The sequence below is a fragment of the Corticium candelabrum genome, chromosome 3 (genome assembly GCF_963422355.1).
Source record: "Corticium candelabrum chromosome 3, ooCorCand1.1, whole genome shotgun sequence".
Lineage (NCBI taxonomy): Eukaryota > Metazoa > Porifera > Homoscleromorpha > Homosclerophorida > Plakinidae > Corticium > Corticium candelabrum.
Window position 1 is genome coordinate 550,571 of NC_085087.1, and position 18,432 is coordinate 569,002.

At 43.2% G+C, this 18,432-nt stretch overlaps 1 protein-coding gene across 1 annotated transcript in view; it reads right to left on the reverse strand.

The window, feature by feature from the left end:
* LOC134177003 (uncharacterized) overlaps positions 1 to 15,569 on the reverse strand; it is a 30,120-nt gene extending 14,551 nt beyond the window's left edge. Inside the window, exons 1-11 of the mRNA XM_062643702.1 lie at positions 15,532 to 15,569; positions 14,673 to 14,847; positions 12,468 to 12,538; positions 7,883 to 7,892; positions 7,811 to 7,833; positions 7,681 to 7,738; positions 7,097 to 7,577; positions 1,706 to 2,047; positions 1,057 to 1,640; positions 838 to 994; positions 595 to 766 (exon numbers count right to left, since the gene is read on the reverse strand). Coding sequence (XP_062499686.1) covers positions 595 to 766; positions 838 to 994; positions 1,057 to 1,640; positions 1,706 to 2,047; positions 7,097 to 7,577; positions 7,681 to 7,738; positions 7,811 to 7,833; positions 7,883 to 7,892; positions 12,468 to 12,538; positions 14,673 to 14,847; positions 15,532 to 15,569 — 2,111 coding nt within the window. The remainder of the gene's footprint in view (positions 1 to 594; positions 767 to 837; positions 995 to 1,056; positions 1,641 to 1,705; positions 2,048 to 7,096; positions 7,578 to 7,680; positions 7,739 to 7,810; positions 7,834 to 7,882; positions 7,893 to 12,467; positions 12,539 to 14,672; positions 14,848 to 15,531) is intronic.
* Positions 15,570 to 18,432: the final 2,863 nt, after the last annotated feature.

Here is an 18,432-nt window from a genome sequence, read left to right on the forward strand (position 1 = left end):
TCAGCACTCAATGGACCATGACACCCACAACAACTTTTGACATATCCATGCAACTCCTTTGTCTTGAAACTTTGGGTTGAGTCCACAAAATAATGAAGCATCTACGTTTGTTAACACATACAACCAAACAGTAAGACTGTCCAAACATGTCTATTGACCCACCTACATACGTCTAGTCGTTGGTCCACAAGACCTCCAAAGGATTTGCCTCAGGTTAATTTTTCCTGTTGAAAGACTATATTTTATCATGGTAAAAACACTACTTGATAGGACTAGCTGCATCTTGCAAACATAATTGTCATAAACCTCATGTTATAGAAGATTTTCCCTATTATTTTGAAATAGCCTTGAAAATAATAGAGTGAACAAGGCCCACGAGCTTTAATTTAGTTTGGTAGTGTATTGGGAAAGATTTATTAAACACACATATGAAAATAGATATGCTAAGACAAGGACCATTGAGCACAAAGAATAAAAGGTGAATAGGGAAGAACTGTTGACAATCTTCCTATTTATTCTGTCTTTAGTCACCACCAGTGGCATGCATGGTCAGCTTTGCTAAATATACAAGTAATGCTATTACAATATACTGACTCATCTGTGTCATCAAGAACAGCTTGAATGTCAGTAGTGTCATCAACATTCACTTTGTTTCCAAATACATCCACCAAAAAAAATCGTAGCAAATGATGCAGTTCTCCCTCATTCCCACAGCCCACAGCGGTAGAACGTCTTTGCTTTTCAATGACAACCTGACAAGCTTCAACTGCAAGAAAAACAATGGTGAAATGTATCTGTACTAATTTTTAACCAGAGTATACTGGTATTTAAATAAACCTGGCTGTGGCTGTATCTTTATAACAGATTTTACAATTTCTATGCCATTATCTTCCAGAATGACACTGTGTGACACAACGGAGTCTGCTTTCTGTGGCACGGGTAGAGGGGGAAAGCAAAGAGGTTGTAAATCATCTTCCTTTCTTACATTTGTAGCCTGCTTGAATAAACGCATCAAAACCTCAAAACAAAACTACTAAAAAATGAATTATTCATCACCGTTGGTCTTGTTGCTACTGTTGACCAGCTTGTTTGCAAACAAGTGTTAGGATGCTCACGCATAAACTCTAACAAATCCATTACTTTATCTTGCATGTCCAATGCCACAACTTGAAGTTTAAGAAAAGTTCCAACTTTGGCAACAATGACATCATTGGAAGACAATGGTTTGTCGTCATTATCGTACAGAATTAGACAAACAGGTTGACAGCTAGGCATGATATTGACATCACACACAAGAGAGCACACAGTTACTTCCCTGCTGTTTTCATCATCAGTATTAAGTGTACGCTCCAGTAACGATAATTCAACTTGTCCAGCAGTGGCCGTATTGTCAGGAAATATAAATTTCAAATTGTAGAACAAAATGCAGCCAGAGTTGCCAGGTTTCAGTATTTCTGTAAACTGCTGTGACATTCCTTTTGCATGGGCAGTTCGAAATTGTGCAGATACTCGATATGCTTCATCTCGATACACTGTAGCCGCTAAACTGAATGCATCCAACACACGAACAGCCAAAGATCCAACAGAGTTCTGTTTTACTAATGACAGTGGCTCCACTAGCTGCAAGCTTACAGGCATACCTAAGACAGAAGACTATTACAAAGTGCATAATGAAGAAATCCCTAAATATCTATTCTATTTGTACCTGAATTGATTTTAACTTTCACCTTTTGCTTTATAGTGTCATTTACAACTAGAGTAACAGTTTGCATTCCAGTTAGCAACATAGTTCTAGCTGCATCAATGTCATGGGGAATAAACTGAACATCACACAAACAAAACCGACCATTTTCATCAGTGGCAATGCTGTTTGATGGTGCCAAAGCTTGAAGGCATTTGTTGCTGCAACAGAGTGTTACATTCACCTCTATGCCTTTGCAAGGATTTCTGTACTTGTCCAACACATCAACATCAAGAGAAAATTCCTTACTGCCAAGCCGTACATCATTGCTAGCATCCATGACACATATAACAGATGGTGGGTCAGCTGAAACAAAAGCACTCATTAATAACGTTCCACCCATTATCCACATACATCTAAATTTGACTGTAACAGAAATTTAGATGCACACCATTACACAAAAAGTGCAACAATACGCTCAGCACTATTGACAAATTAGCAGCAAAGCACAGCATTGGCATAAGACTAATGACTAGTATACAATCAAGTTAACTGCACATGTGGTGATTTCATTGACTAGATCCAACAACAGTGAACAACAATACCTACTCTTCTTCATTGCATCATATGACATGTGGCAAGCTGCATACCTCGTACTAGCTGTTCTTTTGTTTTTCTTTCTGTTAAATTGTTGATGCATAATCGACACAATCAAGTGGCCTCCATCATAGTTGCCGTCAGTTTGGTGTTCCAGTGGAGAGCAGATGGTACTGGCATCATCCTGATAGGCTTGTGGATACGAATGACATCATTATAATGTGGGATACAGCCATCCCTACTGCTAAGAAGATCAGTGCCCATCGTCCTGACGTCTGCTTCAAAAAACAAATTATTATTTGCTATTGATATCAGCTGTCCTGATAATGGCAACGTCGCCAGGAAACATACTAAGTTGACAAAGTACAGCAACTTGCAGGTAGAGGTAAGCCTCATGTGGCAGTGTCAGATACTGGCTGTCCCAATGTACGTAGGTGTTGCATGGTGCATGGTGGCTGGACATCATTACAGATCATCACAACTTGCAGCACTTACAGAAAACAGTGCTACTCGGATTCAATCAAATCCTGCATATAGTCACGTCTGCTGTCTAGACAGCTATGATGGTCTATTAATTAAGCACCTCTGAGGCAGGGTTTGATTCCAAACTGGCATTGCTTAATAGAGATTTTATGAACCAGACTGATCTAAAATAAAGCCACTATAGCCTGGAAATAGCCACTGTAGCCTAGAGGTTAGAGTTTGCTTCTCTGACCATGATGTGGGTTCAATCCTGGGTGGCAACAGTAAAATGATTAAATGAGTCTGTTGGTTCTTTCTTACTGTCTGCCTGGCTGTGTCTGTGAGAGTACAGAGACGTAGTCGTCAGTTTGGAAGTGGTCCGGTTGAAATTTGGAACACGACTGCAAACGCACACGCACAAACACGCGCATTCGTAGACTGCACCAAGAGCGGTTGCTGTGGCATCACAAGATAGGTATGTTGATGGTGAAGACAAAAAATGAGACAACACAGGAGAAGTAGTGAGTGACGCTGTCACTTGTTCGATTGATGCTTGGCACTGTTCTGCCCAGTTCCAGCTAGTCTCTTTCTTTAACAGGTTTCTCAAGGGTGCCATTATAGTTGCATTATGGGGTATGAATTTGAGATAATAGTTTGCCATACCAAAAAGGACATTAGTTCCTTGACTGTTGCTGGATCTGGAATGGTAGGAATTGCATCTACATTTGACTGAATGGGCTTGCCAGAAACATGAAACCCCAAGAACTAAATTTCTTCGCTGCCAAACACACACTTTTTGTCATCAAGGGTCACATTGTGTTTTTGCAGGTGATCCAAGCAGCAGACAATCATTTATCGTGTTCTTCTTTGGTAGCTCCATGAATAACAACGTCATCAATGTAGGATTAGAGACACCTTGAGGACAGCAAGAGTTGACATCATTATCTTCTGAAATGCACTAGAAGCAGAAGACAGTCCAAAAGGCATTCATTTGAACCAAAAAATGCCATCATGATTGATGAATACAGTACTATTTCTTCCTTTCTCTGTCAGTGGTATTTGCAAATAATGTTGAGATAAGTCCAATTTGCTGAAAACCTTACTGCTGTGAAACTGGCTAGCTAGTTCATTACCTGTGGGCAATAGATACCTGTCAGGAATGACTGCTTTGTTGACGTCCCTGAGATCCACACAAAGTCGGATACTACCAGTCTTCTTCTTGACAACAACCAAATTGGAGATCCACAAACATGATTCAATGGCTCAATGATTCCTTGTGCTTTAAGACGTTTCAGCTCAGCTGACACTTCATCTCATAGTGCCAGTGGCAAGCGACAGCAATGCTGAATAACTGGAAGAATCATCGGGTCCATCCTAGGCTCATGAGTGAATCAATATAGTTGTTGAATTTAATGGTCAAGAAAAAGAGATGGCCAATGTCTGGTGATTTCAGCTACACTCAAGGCTAACTCTGGAGCTTGGTGTTGTGTAGCAATCGAGAATCAAGTGATAGAAACAACAACAACGCCCAACCAATTGGATCTCGCCGTAGTCACAAAGAACTGAAATTGACTGGCTGGCTGATCTTCATACTGTACAGACAATGAAACCGTACTCAATGCCTTGATTGCTTTCCCATCGTATCCGGCAAGCTGAGTTGAGCTGGTTTGCAACTTCTAGTTGCAAAACGATTGAGGCCAGGTTTCTTGGTTAATGATAGACATTTTGGCTCCAAGGTCAACAATAAAACTGAGGATATGACCAGCCACAACACGAAAGCACAGTTTGAAACCTGTTTGTTGACATGTGGATATCTCATTGATAATGGAGCCGACTTCCAGAAGAATTCTTGGAAGATCGGCAGCATCGGCCGAGATGGTTCAACTTGTGACATCGAAAGCATTCCTTTCCTTTGGCAGGACAAGAGGAACTCCCAGATTTGTCGCCTGACATACAGCAATTCCCGCAACTTGGAGACGATTCAGCCAGTTGTGTTGAAGATTGTGATGCAGATCAACCATATCGTGGCAATTGAGGCGTCTGTTTGGGCTGCTTTGGTTTTCGTGCTACTCTCTGTATGTCACTTGCTGTGGGTTGTGCAGATGCAGATGAGGTCCCACCCATCTGCAAGACTTCCTGCTTTGTGGATTCCACTTGACAGGCAATTTCCAGTGCTTCGTGAATGACAAATTGTCGTTCTTGAGGAGAAGTCGTTCTCTAATTGCCAAAGACGTCTTTCGATAAGTTGATCGTGAATCATTTGACCATGAAGAACACCAAATTGACAACTTGCTGCTGGCTAGCAGAGGGGCAGAGACGTACTGTTTAATGGTTTCCCCTGCAGCCTGTGAATGCTGACAAAATCGATGTCATTCAGTGGTCACAGTTGCCTGTGTGCCAAAGTGTGCTGTGAGTTCAGTCACAATGCTCTGGTACTGTTGTGCTTCAGCAGGCTGTTGTTTGTTGTTTGCTGGTTGCTGTTGTGGGATGTCCAGGGTGGATAACAAGCGCCGACCTTCTGTACCCAAGCAGTGCTCCAAATGAGCCTTTCTTGACGACGATCAGGCAGAGCGTCCTGCAGCGAGTAAATATGTTTCAAACGCATGATACCATCAAGACCACTCGACTGCAGGATCGCCACAAAACTGCAAGAACGGTGACGGTGGCTGCATGCTGATGGGCAGAGCTTGTAGTGAATGATATGGATCTGGTTGCTGCTGGGCTGCCATGTCGGGTTGCATAATATCCTTGTCACCAAATCTGGTGTTGAGGATTACCTGAAAACGCACACCAATTACAGTACACGTAAGACTGACTATATTATACGCCTAGGCTAATCCTATACCAAGTACGCATGCATACACGACAGTCTGTTGTAAGCACCGTAAGCAAAATCTGCCTCAGGGTGCTCCGAGCATCATGACTGTCTAGACAGAAGACATGACTCTACACAGGATCCAACTGAATCCAAGAACTGTTTTCTGTAAACGCTGCAGGTTTTAATGACCCGAGGTAACGTCCAGCCAACTTGCAATAACTGCATGCACTGTGCCCAACGCTCTCAACACCACTGGAACCAACAGTGTCTGGCACTGCCACAAGTGGCTCACCTTCACCTGCAAGTCATACTTTGCCAACTTCTCAGCATGTTTCCTGGTGGTTTTACCATCAGCAGGACAGCAGATATCACTAAGAAGACAGCTGTAGTATTCCTATTTCTGAAGCAGATGTCTGGACAGCTAGCACCAATCTTCTTAGATTAGCAGTAGAGGTACCTGTGTCCCACATCACAGTAACGTTGTTCATCTCCACAAGCTTATCATGGATACTGCTGCTACTATCCGTTTCTCCACTGAAACCACAGAATGATGAAAACAGCGTCCCAGTGGATGATGGAGGCTACCTGATTGTGCTGAACAATGTAGCCGAGCCAAGGAACTAGAGGCTGAATGTAGTCAATTGTCTCCAGGTCTGCACTGTACCAGTGACAAGTGAGACTGACATCGCGATGCAGAACATTACACTCATAATCTCGAGTCCAAAGAGCTTGGTCTTGAGCAGCAAACAACCAGTCTCAAACTATAACACTACTCAGAGGCAGAACAGCGAACAGTCTAACTGAACCAAAGCCTGTCACTGGGAACCAGTGTGTGTGTGTGTGTGTGTGTGTGTGTGTGTGTGTGTGTGTGTGTGTGTGTGTGTGTGTGTGGTGTGTGTGTGTGGTGTGTGTGTGTGTGTGTGTGTGTGTGTGTGTGTGTGTGTGTGTGTGTGTGTGTGTGTGTGTGTGTGTGTGTGTGTGTGTGTGTGTGTGTGTGTGTGTGTGTGTGTGTGTGGTGTGCACATGTGTGTGTGTCATGTGTGCATGCATGTGCTTGTTATTCTATTAACTCGAGGCACGCATGCACTAGGGTTACAGTAGTGTCATCTGTGGACCAGTGATTCATTCATTCATTGAACGGCCTGACAAACAGACAGCCAATTGGAATGCGGCGCATGCATTCATTGTTATCGCTGGTATTAATTAGCATACCAGTTATCAGTTATTGTGATGATGTCTTCACATGCTTTCAAGAGGTATTAAATGTCAATGACACATGGTAGTGAATGTGTCCCGACTCCTTCTCATGCTCTTCAATGTTAATTAGCAGGTGCCAGTATGTGTGCAGCAGCTGTTCTGTAACCTAAGCTAGCAGCCAAGAGTTTAGTACATTAGTGCTTTCATCTTTATTACTTTGTTGTTGTGGTTGTTGTTGTTGTCGGGTGGTCATAAATATTGCTGTCACCATCATCACTAGTATGCATGACATGCAAATGCTGTATTCAAATCATTAAACATGCTACAGAATGTCAACCTACCTACAACATTGAGAGTGTGTTGCCATTCTAGCAGCTTAACATCAGATGATTCTGCTTCTTGATTCTTTCTAGAGATAGTGGCTCTGTTAATTACAGTAAACTTGAAAGTGTGCTGTCCTGCATCAGTTATTGTAAACTTGCCAAATCCTTCTGTGGAGCCCTCAATCTCAAATTCATTACGAGGACTCTGCACTTTCATTGCAACAACAAGATCCCGCTTGTGACCTGGAAGTCTTTTGACTGGGTCACCATTGCCATCATACAGTGAGATCCAAAACCCTTCTGCACTAACTGCAGTTGATGGTGTACATTCAGCCACCTCACTGAGATTGTACAAACCGCCTTCCAAACAACTAACCACCAGATGCACAGGCATCTTTTGACTCTGCTCTTCAATGGCTTTATGCCACTGATCCTTGTCTAATCGACAGTGCTTAAAGTCAAGGCGAGGTAGTGAGACTGCATCAGTCCAAGGGTACATCTGCAATTAAGATAACAAAAATGTAGTAATAATTCCCTGAGATAGCAGCTTCCTTAGTAAAAAAGTCTGTAAAGTTTCATTAATTTTCTTAGAAGTTCTATACAGAAATGTACAGAGACAAACATAGATGTAGACAATGAGTTGTGAGCACAGTAGTCAAACTACAAGAAAGACAAAAATACATATAAACAAAAAGTAAAGTGTGTTATTTATTATTCATCCATATATCTCACATGAGTGCGACTTCATACCCTGCCTACACAGCCATGAGCTATGGTGCACAAAAAAATCTACAAAGCTCTAGCCTGCCAGTCGCTACAGAGTAGTGCACAACACAAACACAGTCTACGTAAAGTGCAAAGAGACAAAGTTAGTAAAATGAGTTTAGATAAATATTTTGTTGTCATTTCTTCTACACCAAATCACAAAAGAGCATCCCAGGAATATTTGCTTTCATATCTGATGCAACAGTGACTTGGAACTCTCAGAAGAAGCAAACTTTTTGACAGACAGTAAACTGTCAATGTCCAGTAGACCACAAGATCTGATCTCCAGTTGTACAATCTTGTCCACCAGCCAGCACTGATGAGGCTAGAATGCAAGCTGTTGTACTGTTCTTCTTAGTATGTGCTGTGACACAAAAATTTCTGCAAACAGAACATTAATTCAAGCATCAAAAGCGTAGCTGTCTATGACTCTGATTGCAAGTGACAATGTCAGGACATTAGTTTATGCTAATGAATCTGGGGTGATAGCTCTCATATGATAAATTCACTGACAGTGCTCAGCCAGCTGGTCTGTGGCATTTAGGAAGCTGAAGTGAATTGTGTTGACACGTGTACCATCATCCTGCTAAAAAGATGAGTCTTTCATCACATCGATAAGCCCTCAAGGGTTTGGGTCACTAACAATCATGGATCCCTACAACCCATGGTATAGCTTAGAACATGTTTGGTCCTCGCTGCATGCGCATACTAGGCATTGTCTGTGTCTAACCTATTCCATTGTTAAAGTTCACATTATGTGGAAGGACATCTTGTATTGCATTCATAGCAAAGGAAAGCAATCTGTCATTCAACATGATAAACATCACTATCCTCTCTGCAGAGAGCATGCTCTTGTGATGACTTGCTTCGGTAACACAACACAAGACTGACTCTATATTTAGGAAACCAACTTATATATACATCCTACACGCATGTGCAATACTACACATGACTCTCCTCCCCCTACAAACTTAGGTACACTGTACCTGTCCAATTAAAAATCATCATCATCCGTGCACAGATATTCGACCTATTCATATCTGTTAGCGCATGGGCCCGGTGTGAGACGTCTCACATAATGTCTTTGTCTATTTGGATACCGTCTTGTATATTGTTCAAGCTGTTCTCTATGTTCTTGTGATACCGCTCCATAATAGTCATCTTCTTCGAAATGAATAATTTGTTGCTACTTTATATCCTGACGTGTGTGTTGTGTATCGGGTGGGAGGGGGGGGGGAAGAAAGATGGGGCAAGAAATATGGGGCAAGCCAGAAAGCAATGGGTATAACATCGGAGAAGACTGAACAGAAGACCAGCACAAGGAATTATAAACAGTGATACAGCAATATGAAACTGCCATGTGGAGACCAGGACAGCTATTGCCTGTAGTAGAGGTATGGATTGAACACAAGCTGAAGTTGAAGCAGGAGAAAAGCCTAAGATGAGTAAGCCACATCGATTATCACAGGCAGAAATGATAGAGGTTCAGAAGCAGATAGAAGATCTACTTCAGCAAGGACTGATAGAGACTTCTAGTAGTCCCTGGCCAGTCCCAATTGTGTGCACGAGGACAAAGGATGGTCAGTGGTGGCTAGAGATAGATTATAGAGCTCTGAATGCACAGGCAATTTCAAATGCAGCTCATCCAATACCATTGATAGAGGATTTGTTGGATAGATTGGGCAATGGAAGTTTCTTCTCTACCCTAGATTTTGAAATCGGGATATTATCAGATGCCTATTAGAGACAAGATAAAGAACTGACAGCATTTGTGGTTCCATGGGGACAGTACCAATGGAAAAGGGGCAGCCCGTTTGGCCTGACAGGAGCCCCATCAACATTCCAACGGATGATGACAGTAATTTTGGGCGATAGTCAATAGAAGGAAGCTTTATGCTAACTGGATTGATACATTGATATGGGGTCAAGACTGGGAGGAGTACATGAATCATTTGCAAGTTGTTTTAAACAAGATTAAGACAGCAGGAGTGGTACTGTCTCCAATCAAGTGTATTTTGGAGCTAGACAAATTGAATACTTGGGTTATGTACAAGAAGCAGGACAGGTAAAAATTAAAGAACGGGTAGAACAAATTCGGAGGTTGAAACAACCAACAACAGTAATGGAGTTGAGAAAAGCTCTTGGAGCATTTGCTTTTGTGCAAACTTCTTTGAAAAGTCTGGAATATTCAAAGTTATTGAGTTTGCTGCTCTATCATTCAATATTGTGAATGCTTCATTCATTTCTTCTGTCCATATCAGCTTCTGCCTTCCATTCTTCTTCAAACCTCCGGATAGCCAGTTCTCTCCCATCTGCGGTCTCAAACCTCCTTTCCAAACAAACAATTATTTCTTTAATATCAGTTACCCGGGCTTCTCCGGCAGCTTCTGCATGGCTTAACCACATTTCAATCTCTCCCGACAACTGCAAATGAAACATCATGGTGCAGTACTCTGCATCTTTCCATTGTTAGATGTTATTTGCTCGATTGATTTGTTGTACCGTTAAGTTGAATGTCAACCAATGCAATGTAGACAGGCTTCACCAAACGTACGTGTGGGACGCACCTCACGAATTCTTAGTGTGTCAGTCTTTTCTGCCATTTCCACACAACAGAGAAAACAAACTAACTCCTGTCATCACTGTGATGACTTGCTTCGGCAATACAACACAAGACTGACTCTATATTTAGGAAACCCAACTTATACGTACATCCTACGCGCATCCACAATACTACACACAACAACTACTCATGACACTCTCTTTGTGATGGCAAGGTTTACAGACACGATCATCAGAAGACAAAAAGTGCTGACAAAATTGACTAACTTGTAACAAAACTAAAAGACATTGACAGGGCATGCATATTTTCCTAAATGTTATTGGTGATAGGTACAGCATTGCTGATGCAGCACAATGAGATACATTGAGAAACCAGGCAGCAGTCAGATGTGCTTGTCATTCTATCCATTTTCAGTTGACATTTCAGAATGGACAGAAAATTGATTCTTGGAATAATTGAGAAGTCAAATAGCTTTAGTTTCTGGCATTGTTTCAGTGGTAAGATGCTCATAACTTGACAAATTGTTTGCAGGATTTACAAAAAGATGTTGTTTCATCTTTAAAGGGGAAGTCCAACAAACTAAAGTTAACTTGTCTATGAGTAAATCTTACAAAGACAAGTATACTGGTATAAGTTACTCTGTTTATCTTCGCTTTCGTAAATGAGAACAAGCGATGTTTCTGTGATGTATAATGCCCTCATGCCCGTTCTCCACTTCCTAGTCGATTAAGCTCCATCCACTTCACACAAATCATCAGTTTATGGACAACTATGGATATATTGAAAATGATGGAAGTGAATACAAAGATATTGTGAAGTGGTTCTGTCGTTCTATGTGCCTTTTTGCCATCAGTGGTTCCTCTCTAAAGGAAAATGTCGTCGGTAGAGCTGTTTTCCCATCGGACTTTCTAGCAGAATTCCTCCTTACCTAGAGAACGTGCCTTTGTTTGAGTAATGTTTATCCTTGTTCTTTGAATATCTGAAAGAATCATTCAGAGCGCGGTATTGCGTGTTCTTACAGAGGACGTTCCTTTCACATCTGGGATTGCAACCTTCTGCCAATCATCAGCAGAAGAAAGTGAGCAGATCTGCAAACTGTTGTGCAATTTTGTAAAGGCAAGGCGCTCTCTGGGCACTGAGTTAAAAGCATTTCTGACGTCTGTTTTAAGAATTGACCAATCAGGGTTCTTTTCGAGTAGAACTTAAATGTGGTGTGTGAGCAATTCTCCTCCCTCAGGTGTAGCAATACCATGTTGTAGGGGAGACAAGAAGGAAGAAAAATCAGATGACTTCTGCTGACAGAAGGTCTTAGCTTTATGTCGCCGAAAGACTTCTCCAATAGCTATTGGTCTTACATCAAAACCAGTCTTTGCTATGAGCTTTGAGGCAGAAAGTATCAGAATGATCTTAGAATCACCAAAAGCTATTACAGTTATCAAGTAGAATTCGAACATGTTTGTACTTCCATCCTTAAACCCGGTTCACAGTACGACTAGGACGCTGACAAGGACGCTGACATGAGCATTAGCAAAGACACTGGTGCTGTATCATTCACAGTATTGCGTCTGACGAGTGTCTATCGCACAAAGAACACACTGCGACAGTGGTCTGGTGCAAAGTAACCACGTGTGTACAATGTACTCACGAAAGACATGGACAACAACGTTTTGCTTTTGTTGCTGCTGCGCCGTAGTCTCAAGCATTTTTTTCATCCTTACGTCCTTGTAGTCCTTTGACTAAAATTGCCAAACGCATGGAAAACCACGCACACACTCAATGAAAACCTCCATCGACGAATCAATGATTGATGCCATGTGAACGAATAGAATATCCTGGATACATCCAGTTGCTCTGACTGACTTTCGATTGGTTGAAATGAGCACGTGATGTCATCGGACACTGTGTCACTTCTGGCTAGGATGCTCGATTACAACTTTTCTCTATTCCAGCGTCGTGGACGCTCGTCCAGCATCGTGCGAGCATCGTGTGAGCGTCGCAGACACTGACATGTTCACAGTGTGACGCTGACACTCGCCCATTGTCAGCGTCCAGGACGCTCACAAGACACTTGTGCTAGCATCGTACTGTGAATCGGGCTTGAGGGTCCACACCCTGATCCTCTTAAAGAGTGCCTAATAGCATTGACAAAAACAGATTTATCGAGGCATATGAGGATCTGGCATATCCAATCCATTACGAATCTTACTAGGATCAATGCTTCCTATGGAATGTTTTAGCTCCAATGATTGAAGAATGTCATCATTTTCTCAAGCCAAACCTTGACTTGTCAAAACCCTGGCTGACCTAGAGATTTCACCTGACTGAACCAGACGCCGAGCAGTTTTCTTCTGTTGTCACCATATGACGGTTGTTTCATGCAGTTACATTCTTGAAATTGATCAGCTCTCTCCAATGAAAGTTTATAAAATGCGGATACCAAGCTTTCACTTCTCTAATGCCAACTTTGCCACCACATACATGAGGTTGCAACAACATTGTAGGTAGTAAAAACAGAAGCTTTTATCCCAAGTCATTAAACAGATCATTTCCATTTTTCTAAGAGGAATGATGCAGCAATCTTGAAACAAGGACCAAAGATAAGGTAGAAGATTGCTAACGGAACGTGCACGTGGCGGTAAGGACATGAGGATGTCCTCAACCGGATGAGAGTCAATTAAGCTCCAGACCTCATGCTCAAGTGTTACCACATAAACTTTTGCTCACTCCAAAGAAACTTCCGTGAAGGTTTCCATGCAATCTCACTCTGTTGGATTTAGTTGACTCGTACGCATTTTCATCATGATTGCTATGCATGTTGGAAGCAGAAGCTGCTTCCGCCAAACATGTGGAGCTTGACAAATGTTATTTGTAGCTTCAAATATCAGCAAAAGCATTTAGGACATTATTCCAATCTATATTCCTGTAAAAACTTTGCGAACACACATCACTCTTGTGAAAATCCCAGATATGTGCCAAGATCCGCTTGAGAGAATTTTCCCAATAACAGAAGGTAAATCAATTATTGCCACCATGCAATCTGTGGATGAAGGGAAAAGACCAGCCAAGAATTCAAGACTATCTGGTGGTGGTGTGTTTCTGTAAAATTAAAACCATGCAATGCAAGTGTGATTTGCAGGAAATTATCAACAGTAGGTCAATCTAAGAACATGCACTTACATAGATACTCTCTTCAGCTGGATAGCTGTTAGATGTGACTTGTATGGCAACCCGTTTTGGGTTGTGCTCGTAAATGTTTTCGTTTTAGTTGTTGCTTTAGCGTGTAATAGTCTTGATTTATGATAATATGGTTTTGACAGACAGACAGAGAGGCAGACAGACAGACAGAAGAACAAACACACAGGCAGACAGACAGACAGAAAGCGTCAAAGCAAAGGTTGCTCTAAAAAAAGCTATTATCCAGTTCGTAGAAGACTAAGAGTCAATATCCAATCCATTTAGTGGATATAAGAAAATTGGACATTGTGAAAGGGCTTGAATGTTCACTATTATTGTCTTTTGCTAGTTTGAAATTTTCTTTTTAATGACCTTTGAATTGCATCTCTGAATTTGTACAGCACTTTTCCTCCTCCAGTAAAACTTGAATTCGGCTGTGCTCTTCCTTCCATTTTCATCTCTAGATCTTGAAGCTAACTTGACAGGCATGCTTCTGTCTTTTCCCCACTTGTCAAAATGTCAAAAAAACCAGGGGTACTATGCTGGGTTTCTCTCACATCAAAGCAAAGAATTTCAACCAAAAATAATTTTAGCATTAAACGGCAAATCTAATGATATTCATCATACTCAGAGGTATCAGAAGGGTATCGGCCACATAGCCATGGTCATACCATTTTTCAAAAAAATGGACTCTTGCCAGTCGTCCATTAGCGTATTGTAGCGAACACTACAAGTTACCTACATGTTACTAATTAGATTAGAACCTCATGATTTGTGTGAGACGCATTTCCTGTCCTGTATTTCAATTTATATCAATATAGTAAAAGTCTTAGCTCGCCGCTACATTAGTGACCCTGATGTGATGAACGTTATTTCATGGCAGCCAAAGAACACGCGATGTTGTTAAGCTGCCAACCTTCTGGACTTCCCAAGCAGAGGCTTGGTTTGCACAAGCTGAAGCCCAGTTCAAACTCCGCAAGGTGACAGCCGATGCAACCAAGTACTTCTACGTTCTTGCGGCCCTGGACCAGCAAATAGCAACAAGGTTGATAGGCCTCATCAACTGCCCTCCAGACGAGGACAAACACAAACCTTGAAGGACTGACTGATCAACACATTCGGCCTAAGCCACCGTGAGTGAGCTGTTCGTCTGCTCCACTTTCCCCCACTAGGTGGCTCAAAACCTTCTGCCCTGATGGATGAGATGCTAGCACTTCTCGGTGACCACACTCCGTGTTTCCTCTTCGAGCAACTCTTCCTATAGCGACTGCCCAAGAATATTTGCATTCAGCTGGTGGACAGCAGATTTGAAGATCACCGAGAACTAGCACGACGAGCCAATGCTCTTTGGACAAGCCGTGATGTAGGGGCATTTGTCACAAACGTCATTCAGCGTAGACCACTCGCCACTAAGCAGAAGCAGACAAAGACCAAACCTTGTAGTTTTGACACCGGCACCGCAGATGCTAACCGCCTTTGTTATTATCACCGCACCTTCGGCAAAGCGGCGCGACAATGCAAGCAACCATGCAACTGGTTGGGAAACAACAAGGCTGATTGCTAGTGGCCGCAGTGACCGGCCCTAGTCATGGCCTACTTTTCCTATGCAGCTCAATCACTAAGAGACAGTTTCTCATCGACACTGGAGCAGAAGTCAGTGTTCTTCCCGCTACAATATTAGACACGCGTACAAGGCACCCAGGACCACCGCTGCTGGCAGCCAACGGTAGCACAATCAGGACGTATGGCACAAGCAAACTCTCTGCATTTGGCCTCCAACACGTATCAGTGGCCTTTTGTCGTCGTGAAGGTGACTCGTCCCCTTTCTGGAGCTGATTTTTGACGCTCCAACTCTCTCCTGGTTGATATGAACAGGAAACTGCTGGTGGATGCAACGACTTTCCTCTCTGCTCCACTTACCCACACCTCGACAACAACTCCTGCTTCTTACCTCAACACAATCTCAACTTCCACTGACCAGTACGGCATTTTTGCCGGCTGACTTTCTGGCCGTCACGACGCCTAAGTTTGTCCATCAATCTACCAAGCACGGGTTGGAGCATTTCATCACTACCACAGGCCCACCCATTCATGCTTATGCTCGTCGCCTACCCCTGGATAAGCTAGCAGCAGTTAAGGCAGAGTTCAGCAGTATGGAATCCATGGGCATTATACGCAGATCGTCCAGTTCTTGGGCATCACCCTTGCACATGGTGACAAAAGCCTTTGGAGGCTGGCGTCCCTGCGGAGACTACAGACACTTCAATAACGCTACCGTTTCTGACAGGTAACCAGTGCCTCACATGCAAGGCTTCTCCTCACATCTTGAGAGTATGAGTATATTCTTGGTTGACTTAGTTCAAGGTTATCACCAGATCCCAGTGGCTACTGAAGACATCCAAAAAACTGTTATCATCACACTGTTTGGACTTTTTGAATTTCTCAAAATGCCGTTTGGGTTAAAGAACACTGCTCAGCTTTCCAACGTGTAACGGACACCGTCTGTCATGGGTTAGAGTATGCCTTTGTCTACATTGACAACATCTTGGTGGCCAGCAAGGACATTGAGACTCACAAGCAACACATTAGCTTGCTGTTTCAGAGACTTCAACAACACGGACTGATGACCAATGTTTCCAAGTGCCAATTCAGACGTGACAGCCTCGACTTCTTAGGCCATAGAATCACTCCTGCTGGCATCATGCCACTTCCTGACAAAGTAACCGCCATCACTCAACTTGGCAACCAACAACAGTCAAGGACTTGCAACAATTCGTGGGTATAGTGAATTTCTACTGCAGGTTTATCCCGGCTGCTGCTCGGCCAATGTTACCGCTGTTTAAGGCACTATCAGGCAAACCAAGGACGCTGGTCTGGAATGAGGATATGGTAGCAGCTTTCTATGATACTAAAAAGGCTTTGGCAGATGCAATTCTCCTTTCACACCCTTGTCAAGATGCACAGACTTCTCTCACCACAGATGCTTCAGACCTGGCAGTGAAAGCTGTGCTTCAACAGCTTGTGGAAGGTGTCTGGGTACCTCTAGCCTTCTTCAGCCAACAACTAAGACCACCTAAGAAGAAGTACAGTGCATTTGACCGTAAACTGCTTGCTGTCTATCTGGAAATTCGCCATTTCGCTACTTCTTAGAAGTCGACAGTTTACTGCTTTCACAGATCACAAACCCCTCACTTTCTGCATGACAAAAGTGTCAAACTCATGGTCCCATCGCCAGCAACGTCAGCTCTCACATATTTCCGAATTCACTACCGACATCCGACATGTCCAAGGGAAGGAAAACTCAGTAGCAGACACGTTGTCGAGAGCCACAATCGCTGACGTGCAACTAGGGATTGACTATGGTGGCATGGCAACAGCCCAACAACAAGATTCAGAAGTACAAGCCTACCGCACAGCGACATCAAATCTAGAAGTGGAGGATATCCCTATGGGAGGAGGTATCACACTGCTCTGTGATACGTCCACTGGCCACGCTCGGCTGATTGTACCTGCCAGATGGAGACGCCAAGTTTTTGACATTGTTCACGGTTTATCACACCCGTCTGTGCGAACTACAAGGAAACTAGTTTTCAACAAATTTGTATGGAATGGTTTGCAACGGCAGGTTGGCACCTGGGCTAAGCATTGCATTGCTTGCCAGTCTTCCAAGGTCCAGGCACACATCAGGGTGAAGTTCAGTGTTCCACATGGACCTGGTAGGACCACTTCCGCCTTCCAATGGGTTTTCTCACCTGCTTACCGTGGTAAGCTATTCCTCTGCATAACACTGACTCCAGCAGTTGCGCTCAAGCCCTAGTTTCCCACTGGATTGCTCGTTTTGGCGTTACCACTTGACATATCATGTGACAGAGGGCCTCAATTCACCTCCCAACTTTGGACATCTATTTCCCGGTTACTTGGTACACAACTTCACCATACCACAGCCTACCACCCTCAGTCGAACAGCCTTGTGAAACAATTTCATTGCCACATGAAGTCTGCCTTGTGTGCATGCCTCACTGGTCCCAACTGGATGCAGGAGCTTCCCTGGGTACTCCTTGGAATACGGACAGCGCCTAAAGAAGATTTGGGGTGTTCTTCAGCGGAAAGGGTGTATGGCTCTCCCCTCACTGTACCTGGAGACTTTATTCCCAGCTTCGCTGACATGCCCACTGTGACAGTAGCCTACATCTCCGTAAGCTGCACGATCAAGTACGCTCACTTATCCCAGTTCCTACATCTCATGATGGCACCACACTGACTTATGTTCCTTGCAATCTGCTGCAGGCCAAGTTTGTTTTAATTTGTTGTGATGCTCACCGCACTCCTCTCCAACGACCATATGGAGGCCCTTTCAAAGTCCTGTATCCCGGCCCAAAGACTTTCCAAGTCTACATGGGAGGCAAGAGAGTAACCATCACTGTTGACCGACTCAAACCGGCACACTTGGACCTGGAACATCCTGTTCCCATAGCGGAGCCAAGATGTCGTGGACACCCACCTAGGCCACCACCATCCTCACCTACGGATGTAACACGGAGCCAGACCTCTATTGACGTTAGACCACAACACACTCAGTCAGGTCACCACGTCCAGGTCCAAAACGGTATCTCTCGGTTCTGAGGAAGTGGTATAGCGGACACTACAAGTTACTTACATGTTGCTAATTAGATTAGAACCTCGTGATTTGTGTGAGACGCGTTTTCCCGTGCTGTATTCATATTTATATCAATATAGCAAGAGTTTTAGCTCGCCTCTACAGGATACTTCTGGCTTAAGGATAAGTGATTAAATAGCTACCATATGTTTACCACACTGTGCTTCATACCAAATATTCAAGGTCATGAAGTTG